The 11,061-nt window shown below is 38.8% G+C and overlaps 1 protein-coding gene across 1 annotated transcript; it reads right to left on the bottom strand.

Annotated features, from left to right (window-relative positions):
• Positions 1-2,281: 2,281 nt before the first annotated feature.
• On the bottom strand, positions 2,282-8,692 carry bhmt (betaine-homocysteine methyltransferase). The gene is made up of 8 exons (XM_046867724.1): positions 8,587-8,692; positions 8,227-8,359; positions 6,354-6,466; positions 5,863-6,054; positions 5,590-5,737; positions 4,343-4,525; positions 3,406-3,634; positions 2,282-2,960 (listed from the first exon to the last, which is right to left on the bottom strand). Exons 1-8 carry the CDS (start codon positions 8,608-8,610, stop codon positions 2,780-2,782), a joined length of 1,203 nt encoding a protein of 400 aa, XP_046723680.1. The 5' UTR covers positions 8,611-8,692; the 3' UTR covers positions 2,282-2,779.
• Between the last annotated feature and the right edge of the window lie 2,369 nt (positions 8,693-11,061).

The following is an 11,061-nucleotide window of genomic DNA, read 5'->3' on the forward strand; positions in this document are numbered from 1 at the left end:
GCAATGGCTTCATGATAATCGTAATAGAAATCAGTGTTTGACTCATTAACATCATTCTATTAATAGATCAGTGTTCTGAGAGTCACATTTGAGTCTTTACATAAACTGGGTGGATTGAGTAAAGAGTCTGATAAAATGATAATAGGAACATTATGGCCGTCATAAATTATAGTACTTTGTAGTACATTCATGAAAGGAAATACTTTTCAACTTCTACTTATATGGAAGTTTAAAGAGACACTTTTAAGGTGGTGATATTTTACAGAGTGGATCTCTACTTTAACTCAAATACATGCTCTGTGTACTTCATCCATTATATTCTGAACAATTTCATGCACCTCATCAATTTCATACACCAATTTCTGAAAAAACCACAGCTGAGATAAAATTTTTTTTTACTTTCAAGTCAAGTTCAGTCAAGTGGCTTTTATTGTTCATTTGACTTGACTTGACTTGAAAGTAAAAAATATCTCAGCTGTGGTTTTAAACACAAATCAGAAATAGGTGCACTGGTGCATCTATTTTGCGACTGAAGATAATTAAACCTTGTTGGTATGAGGTGCATGAAATGGTTCAGAAAATGATGGATGTATTAATGGAGTTGGAGGTGTTTTTATTGAGGTGTATCAGTGTGAGATATGCTCAGTATATACATTTAAAGTTTTGCTCATGCGTAGTGCATAAAGATGCCCATATCTCTTTATCATATCTTTCTTAGAGAATTTAAATGTGAAGAGGTTTCTGAGAACAGAGAATAGAGATTGGAAATCTGATCCTTCAGCATCCCCGGGAGAAGAAGACAATTTCCATGACGGTTCACAGAGGATTTTCTCCTGTTTTATTTCGGGATTAAATCGGGTGGCGTAGTCCGAGAAATTAGATCTGTTTCAGGTAACTGGTGATCGATTCTAAGTGTCTTATAAGAATTAATAACTAAATCTTAGTGATCTTAGAGTTCAGGGGTCAAGGTTGATTTCTCTCCACTTCTTTGATTAATTTCCATAGATTGACGCCACCATTTGAATTCTCGTTCTACATCATACACCCTACACCCCTAAGCCTCTTATTCTCTGTACAGCATATTCAATGCTATTACACATTTATTAACAGATATAAACTCTGACCTACAGGAGGACCTTTAAAAAAAACATATTCGACTATTCCTTCAGATGGTCTAAATAAAAGGCTTTCTAATTGCCTTCCAATCAATTATTGATGATTCTTTAATTCTCTCTTTCTGTGTGTGTGTGTGTGTGTGTGTGTGTGTGTGTGTGTGTGTGTGTGTGTGTGTGTGTAAAGATGCTAGTTAATGACATTTATTTCAGTACATGCAGAGATAACAAAGCAGCCTCAGATGTTTAAAAACCGGAAGTGGTTTGTGTTTCCACCAGGGGGCAGCAATTAATTAGACTTCAGCTTTGTGCAAAAGGTGGAAAAGGAAGTAACATTAAATTGTACTTTTTGAATAGGAGATTTTGAATATATTGCATTTGTGTCACGTTTGCAAATATTTCAGTATTGTTCTTCATCATAATCAATATAAACATCGATGTTGATCAAATGTTTTGTTTTTAGTTTTGCTTTGTATTACTGTATTAGAAAAAGCAATAGTGGTTTGTGTAATTGGCCCTATTTTATTAATATTAATAATCACCATCATCAGAGAAATCAGAGTTCATCATAGAAGTCAAAACTTTCAGTCAGGTTTACCTAATAGCAGGAGTTTTTGCTGAAAACAATATAAATGATCTAAATCTTAAATTTGATGTTTGCAAAATGTTTTACATTAATTTCGCTCCTGAGAAAATCACCAGCTTGCAATAACTAACAATAGACGTTATAACAAGAAATAAGCACTGAAAATACTTTAATAGAGCAAAATTGTTAGTTTTTTATAGATTTATTTTTGTTATTGACATTTTTCTGTGAATCTCAGCACATGCAGTGTCATGAGCGCTTTAGATCATTCAAGACTTACCTTATTTAACCCTATTTATATCTTTCATATATCATAATCATAGGGTTACCAACCAGTACATATATAAATATTTAACATGCTAACAATGCACTTCTGGTTAGATGCTAACTGCATTCTGTTGTCTTGTACTGCGACATGTTTAATGAAAATTAATCTCATCTCATTTTTTATTTTACTTTATAGAGTAGTATATCTGAAAGCTGATGAGCAAAACCTCTCTTTTTCCCACTCTCTTTCTTTTACTTTAAACCATTGAAATGAAATGCAAACTGGAAGCAGAATGAAAGCAGACAAAACAGAGAGTTATGACATCGAGGTGTTTAATGAAGCATTGAACCAGCAACTAAATGCAAAAACGGAGAAATTGTCACTCGATCACCTGCGAACTTGGAATTTCGAACGATCGAACGTGTTCACGAAGCTTGTCTCAGTGTCATCGGACACGTGGACTCGGCTCACAGGTCACAGACCACGACGTTAGTGTGGATATCGTGCAGTAAAACACAAATGCAGCGGTGTCTGAGGTATGATTATAAATACACTTCTTCATCTAAACACTACTTTCACATGTTGGAGGAAAAAAAAAAACTGAGATTTGTTTGGATAGAAAAATGGTCCTGGCACAACAACAACATGCCAATATGAACGCTTCGCTTTTGATAAAATTTCAACTAACAAAGAGAAACAGAACAAGAGAAATCAAGAAAGAGCAAGATCTTGTCGTTTTCAACCTCGTTCCTCCCCTTCCTCTTCTCTCTTTTCTCGCTCTGTTTTCTGGAGGATCTTAGAGATTCCCTTCGTTCAGCACTTGGATTCGGACTTGGCGAACAGTGGACGCAGCTGATCCTCAGTGGTGGCCTCCCTCTGCTGCATCAGGTCCGGGTGGCCTTTAGTGACGCCCCAGCTGTCCGGGGTGGACATGGATGGGCAGAGCGGGCGACCGGAGGCGGGCTTCAGCTTCTCCCAGTAATCACGACGGGCTCTGGATGACAAAAACAAGCACATTCAGGAAGTCAGCAGAATTCAGTCATGGGAATGAAGCTGATCCGGAAATTATGACCGACAGCATGAACGATGCAACAAATGCACGTGGTCTCAGGTGTGCTGAATTCTGATACCTGCTTTTCACCAAAAATCTTCCATGTATATTTTGGTCTTTGATCCAAATTTTCTTGCAACCTATGACTTTGGGCTGATGACCAACGTGAAACAATATTAGCGATTTCTTCGGTTGTGGCTCTGAAAACATGATTATACTGCGAGAAAGAGGTTTAAAGAAGGCCGTTGTCATGTTTTCCGGAATTCTATGACTTACGTCTAGTGACTAGTGATAGATTAATACTGCCTGGTTCATTGATGTTAATTGTATGATCAGTGTGTGTGTGTGTGTGTTTAGGGTAATTTACTGAGGTGTAAATTGGGATTACCTGGCACGAACCCATGGCTTAGTGTGCATCTCTAGGCCGCTACCCCACGGGCCATGCTTTTGGGATCCCTCGGGCAGGATTCCGCGCTCCGGAGCCAGCTCCTCAACTACAGCACGGATGTGGTAGGGCTCAAATCCACAGCAGCCTCCGATAAATCGGATACCTGCATTGTAGGCCTCTCGGGCATAATGCTGCATATCCCAGCGGGTCAGAACTCTGGGCTCGAGAGCTGTACGACACACACACACACACACACACACACACACACACACACACACACACACACACACACACACACAGATAAAGGGTGAGATTAAAGTGTGTGTCATTTGTTCATACTATTAACATTATATTTAACACTTTTTTTAAAACACATTTTTAATCATATAATGTTTGTGCTGCTTCTGAAGTGGTCAACGTTTTTATCCAGTTAGTGTTACTGTAGTTTATTACTCTATTGTTCTCTATCTATCTATCCATCTATCCATCTACCTATCTATCTATCTATCTATCTATCTATCTATCTATCTATCTATCTATCTATCCATCTATCCATCTATCCATCTATCCATCTATCCATCTATCCATCTATCCATCTATCCATCTATCCATCTATCCATCTATCCATCTATCCATCTATCCATCTATCCATCTATCCATCTATCTATCTATCTATCTATCTATCTATCCATCCATCCATCTATCTATCTATCTATTACATTTACATACAGATAGAGAGATGATAGAATGTGGAGAACTAATTAGAAGGACACGTGAAAATATTGAGGGACGAGTTGTAAGTAGACAAACACAGATCTTCTGTAAGCATTTCTTCTGTAGCCATTTGGTGATGTATTTCTGGCATTTATGTTCTGCAGGGGATCACAGACCGAAGGTGTATACGCCATTGTTTAATAGTGAACAAGTAAATGTTTACCGAATGGGAACTCGGGCAGGTCGATGAAGCCTTGGCAGCCGCAGTCAGGCGTGTGGTATGCCAGAGGCTGCACCATAAAGTGAGCTTTAAGACCAGCCTTTTCCACTGCTGCCTTCATCATTGCTACAGTCTCAACACAGGTTTTGGGGTCAAAGTGGCAGTTCACACCGACGATATCGGCACCTGGAAGACATAGAAGACACCCAAGACATAGATTTTATAGGGATACACTGTAAATATGGATTTAACATGCACATTTTTATTATTTCTGTTATGCTGTATAATGTTTTTTTGCTATGTGACTGTACAACAGTGTTACCAACCACAAGCGTGTAAATCTAGGGTATAAATCAAACGAAAAACTGAGAAATTTAAAATAACCCTACCTGCAAAATCACCTGCAAAATTTCCTACCTGCAATTAGTTCTCATTTACTGTTTAATACACAAAATAATTAAAGCCACTGGATACTTCTGGCGAGTTTATATAGCTAATGGAAATAGCAAGCTTTGCTAAACTGCCAACAAAGCTAAGGAGCATGAAGCTTAGCATGTTAGCATTGAGCACAGCACAGTGGTTAGGATGTTGGACCGCTGATCAGATAGACATGATTTCAAATCCCACCATAACTAATCTGTTGTTGCTGGGCAATTAAACAAGGCACTTAGCCCTCAACTGAGAATTGTAATAAATTGTAAGTCGGAGCTCCGCATTGACAAATCTGACAAATGCAGTATATATAAAATGTAAATATAACATGAATAGAAAAAGAGATGCATTTAATGATTTCGTTAAATCCATGTCCATAAGCAATAGTTCCCACAGACGCATTAACAATGTAATGTTGCCAATGTGAAAGCATAGGAGATGTTTGTTTATTAGTTAGAGCCGTAGCCTAATGTATAAAAGGTGGAATTGTGTGCTGGAAGAGTTTTAGAGGTCCTAGCTTGAATATCGAGGTATTCTTTTATTCCATGAAGAAACAGTTTCAAACAACGTCAATTCAAAGTGAAATCGTTGGAACGATGCTAAACTACAGTATGAGCTACGACACGGCAGAACTTCAGTAAACACATTTGGGGTAAAGGGTACCCTATTAGACTCATTAGAGTGACGTGATCAGCAAATCACATGAGGAGTAAGTGTTTATTAGACTTTATTGTAGGTTTGAGTTGATGTGTACTGTGCTAATTAATAGTGATAGACATGAAAGAGAAAAAACAACAACAACAACAACAACAACGTACCGGCCTTTACCAGACGGATAGCGCACTCTCCGGGCGTGACCCCGTGCATGTCTCCCATTGGTCCAATGCACAGAGAGGCAGCGACAGGTTTCCCAGTCTCCTTGAGGACATGGACGGCCCACTCAGCTTCTTCCACGTGCTCGAAGTACTGCAGCATAAATCAACCGATATTTGAATAATTCCAGCATGAATACAGATAAAGCAGTCAGGTTTTAATATTTGTATAGGTAGTGTTGTGTATATTTCTGGTACAGCGTCACATGACCGCCTCACCTCGGCGATCAGGAAATCTACGTTCTTCTTGACGAAGACGTCCATTTGCTTCTTGAAGATGGCCTTCACTTCAGTCTCGCTTTTGCAGCTCAGGTAGGAGGGGGTCTGGGAGACTCCTCCTGCCACCAGGGCATCGCCCTCATTGGCGACCTCCCTTGCCAGGTCACAAGCGGCCTCGTTGACTTGTGCCCCCTGGGGGAGGGATATTAATTCACAACACGTGCATGAGGATACAGTATGTTCTAATTTCATGTTCAGTTTTTTCTCCATTATTCATTTTTTATTTTTATCAGATTTATTAGAAAAAAAATATTTACACCACAGTGCCTTGAATTCTAAAATCAGTGTAATATTGTGTGTGGAAACAGCGAAAAGCCGCCCTGATGTTCTTTGTCGTTTTATTAGAACAGGGTTATAAAGTCAATTTTTAACAAATGTCCCTCACCCATGCACAGTTAAAGAAATATATATATATAAAAAAAAAGTCTCACAGTGAAGCAGACAGCGTTGCCTCTGTTCTCAAGCTTGTCGTCGCTGGCGTAGAAGGTAAAAGTCTGCATGACATTTGACCCTGCCCTCAGGAATTCTCGGTGCAGCTGTCGCACTAAGACGAGACGTTATACACAGAGAGAAAGTGAGAATCCGTTCACAGCTGTTCAGTGCTGAGCGAGCAGTTCTTTGGAATTGCACCAATCAAACCCTTCGAAATGACAGTCTTTGATTTCAGTTCTATATACAAACACACTCACACTCAAATATCCAATATGTCCACACATTTTATACCTCACACACACACACACACACACACACACACACACACACGTCCAAAAAAACATACACTACATCCATAAGGTAAAATTTTGTTTCAAGAACTATTTAAGCTTTCACACTTTCTAGAGCATTAAATCGGAATCTCTTCCCCTTATAAATCCATTAAAACAGGAAGGAAAAATATACAGAGAATTTTATGAGTTTAATGGGAAAAATATAAAAAAAAAATTAAAAAGTAGTGCAAAATAGAAGCATTTTTACTAATGGACCAAAACTTTATACACGTACTGTATATGTTATGAGTTGTCAAGCATCATCTATAATTAGAGACATTATTGTATTTAAATTAAGCAACCTTTTAGATTGGACTTGTTCCATTATTATTGGAAAAACAAGCAGGTTTTCATTTAAACCAATCTGGAGACATGTTCTTGAAACTAAACCATCAGGTGAACATATTTGTTGCTTTTGTGATCAAAAGCCTCAGCAGGCCTCTGTAGATAAAACTGGCTTAAAGACAGGGTGTTATTTGCATTCTTCTTCTGATCCAACACACTTGATGCTTCTAATCAACGCTGGAACATGAGTTGAAACTTTAAGGGCAAGAAATCTCTAGAAATGGAGTTCACCATCACCAATTCCAGCTTTTTCTTTGAATTCATGCAATGTGTTTTATCTTCAGATAGTGCTTTTGGTGATTTGCAATTGTGGAGACTTTTATCAGTTGTAAACACACACCACAGCTCTATACGACGACTCACAGCAAAAACTGATCAAAGACTATTCACTTTCAACAACATTTGGCAACTTCTGGTGTAACCACTGGCAACCCGAATGCAGCGTGTGCCAGCGATGCTCCAGTTGCAAAAGGTTTCCACAAATTTAGAGCGACTTGTTGCAGCATCTACCAGTGAGAACGAGGACAGTGGAGACAGTAGAGAATGGGAAATGCTGGTTAGCAACTTAAAGATTAAAGTTACTATGGCAACCAGTAGTAGGAACGCCCACAATACATGGTGACATCACCACGTAATACATCGACAGGTGACTGTAAATGTAGTATATAACTAATCAATGTGTGTGTAATTGGAGGATACATTTGATAGGGTTTGATGGATACTTGGCTGAAGTGTGCATAAAACCAATATGTTTCCAAAATACTCAATAAAAACAAACAAACAAACAACAAAAAACGAGTTCCTGCCATTTAAATAAAAACACGACTTTACTCATTAGTAAATTCTGGAGAAAATCAGTTTCGATAATAATTGAAACTTCAGTTCAGAAATTCGAGATCATCCTCAAGAGTGGAACAAAAGATCTAGTGGCAAAAATCATGAAGAGATTAAAGAGTCTGGACAAATATATACGAACTGTGTAGACTCTCTGATGTGATTTGAGGAGTTTAGTAGGTTAGGCTCATCTTAACCAGGGTCACCCAGGAGGTGATGTGACGCCCCTCATAGCACGCAGGGTTTCTCCAATTAGGACCATGACGCAAACGTGGAGGACGTGTGCAGGTGAGCTGACTTTCCTGATGTTTTGAGCTTACATAAAGGGGGTGTTTTAAGGGGTTAAAAAAATGATACTCACCCGCTTCAGGGTGCTCAGCTGCAGCTTCAGGGGTCCAGGGTCCGGCTTTCACGTAGCCTCTTTTTTCCAGGGCGAAGACGAAGCCGCCGTCTCCGATCACAATCTCACCTGCATCCAGGCGCTCCAGGATGCCCTAAAAACCAACCAATAATTATTTAAAACATAAATCAATGTATCGTTTGGGTTTATTATAAGAGTTTATTTTAATGGATTGTGTCCTTTAAAAAAAATCCAAAAGTAGGGGAACAAGTTCTGCAAAATATCGGCTCCATTGCATCTTCATATTTGATTGGCTAATTTTTGTTGTTTATTTTTAATAAATTTTATAGCTAATTATTTAAAAAAATATTTGTAATGTACCTTCTTTGATCCGGCAGGTGCCATTTCTTTTGCAGGTCTTCCAAGTGGATATAATGTTAACGTCGGAGCAGCTCTCAACCCTGGTACTCTGGTGAAAGCAAGAACGCAGACCAGCTTTTTATATCCCTCTGAGAAGGAGGAGGTGGTAGAGGTGAAAGAGGAGGACTGGTGGGTGTGGATCTTTCTCCAAACCACTAAATCTATTGCGCAATCACGACTCCCTCCTCTTGTCTTTTTCGAAATCCATTGGATTTATCTACGAATTGACGTGAAATCCGGCCCATGTGTTTATTTAGAGGCGGACTATAGCATGCGGAGAAAAGATCTCAGGTTGCACAGCAGGTTTAATTTAATGCACACTATTTATTTATACATGTATTTAATCTTTGGGGGGAAATTCTTCCTGATTAGTCAGAGGTAGCACAAATCTAGCACTCAAATCATTTCTCGAGTGATTTCAGGACAGCTGGATGATCAGCAGGTTCAAAGATCATCACAAAATCTGTTTTTTCTTTCTTTTTTCTGGCCCACTTGCAAAATGCATGATAAAATCATGCTGATAAGCCGCAGATATTTCAGTGTGCAGACAAAAATAGTCGTTAGCATTGCACTTTTTTGTGTGCATGCTGTACAAAATGATGGGAGTGGATTGTACGATCGATCCTTGCAACAGGTTGACCGACCATGGATGTGCCCATGGCGGCATGGGTCAGAGGTCAAAACCTTTCCACACTCACTGCTCTAGAGGAAAGCAAATATTTACGAGGTGGTCAGCATGTCTTGTTTTCAGACATGTAATGAAATTCACAACTCATAACAGTTGTTTAGATGGTTCGGCGATTGGGCAGCATTTAAGGACTTAACCTGAAAATTAACCCTTAACTGCAGGTTTCTAGGAGACCTCAGACTTTGGTATATTTCTTTAAAGAAGAGCAAGAAAAAATTTAATGTGCCACACAAGATGTGCTGTGCTGTAGAAAAGGATTAATGAATTAATACAAAATCTATTTGCAGCTGTTTTTAGACATTTAATTGCTTATAGATTTTCGTAGATTGGTCCCAAACTATCTTGTTTTCTTCTCAAACTCCTTTTTCCAGTTTATTTTTGCATAAGTGTTGCATAAGATCATTTTTGCATAAGTATGAAGTTTCAGGCCATAACCAGGTTGTGCTGTAAAAGTCATGCATGGTGCATGGTACCCCTAATCCACCCCCCACACACACACACACACACACACACTTTTGCCCTCGTCCTTGATCAGCAAATATAACGTTTGCTGGTTATCTTCAGCTGGAAGTACACAGCTGTTTGTGGAGATCTCTGCACACACACACACACACACACACACACACACTCACTCATGCATGCAGTCAGACTTGCAAAATGTGTGACATTAAAAACCAGTAACCTGAACATGAAACAAAGGTAAAATTCTGTCCCGTAGGTTAAATACAGTGAATCTGAAGGACTATATGAAAACGCTCCCTCCCCCCAAGCGGCTGTTCTGTAGTGACCTGTTCAGACCGGATCTTACATACCAACTTGGTTCTGAATGCTCTGTTATTACATCTCCAGTTGCGTCCAGCAGCAGAGACTTGAACACAAGAGGCATAGCAATGAGATCGGTTACAGATCTGCATTCTCAGAAGACAGATGGAATGAATTTGGACGTGATTTGTAACTGTTAAAAATAGGCAAAGGAGGTCTAATAATAATATATAATGCATTTTTTTTTTACGATGCACATTTCCAAAGCTTGTCTCTTGTGTTAAACCTGATGTGACATTGTGGACCTTTTTATTTTAAGAAAAATAACCATTTCTGGATCCATGTTCACTTATACCAATTAATTTGCAGCTCAATTGGACTGTAATGGCATTTTTTGTATTGTTTATTACTCGCATATTACAATCATCTTGCACTCTATCACTCCGTGTTTCATTTCTACACTGTCGGATGAAAAGTATTAGAAATCCTAACTTTTTTACTCATATGTCGTTCTTCCTTAAACTTCTACCACAACGTCAGAGCCACACAATTGTATATGATGTCTTAGGATGTAGTAGCATGAAATGTTCCCTTTAATTCAACTAGGAGACGCGAAACTGTTCCAGGATGACAATCTGCACAACGCTATCTACATAAAGATCTGTTTACGTGGGATGGAGTGGAAGATCTCCTGCTATAAAGCTCTAAACTCAACCCTATTGATCATAATGAATGTGAATGCCGACTTCACTCCGAGCCTCCTCACCTCACATACTGTACATCAGTACCTGACTTTACTAAGACCCATGTGAATGAATAAATCTCACACAAATCTCCACAAAATCTAGTGGAACATCTTCACAGTAGAATGGAGGTTATTATAACACCAAATTTTGACTCAATGTGAACTGGAAGCTCATTTTAATCTTTGGTAAATTGCAGTGGTATAAGTGAAATAAAACACACTACAACATTCTGTTATAGAA

The sequence above is a fragment of the Silurus meridionalis genome, chromosome 15 (assembly GCF_014805685.1).
Source record: "Silurus meridionalis isolate SWU-2019-XX chromosome 15, ASM1480568v1, whole genome shotgun sequence".
NCBI lineage: Eukaryota > Metazoa > Chordata > Actinopteri > Siluriformes > Siluridae > Silurus > Silurus meridionalis.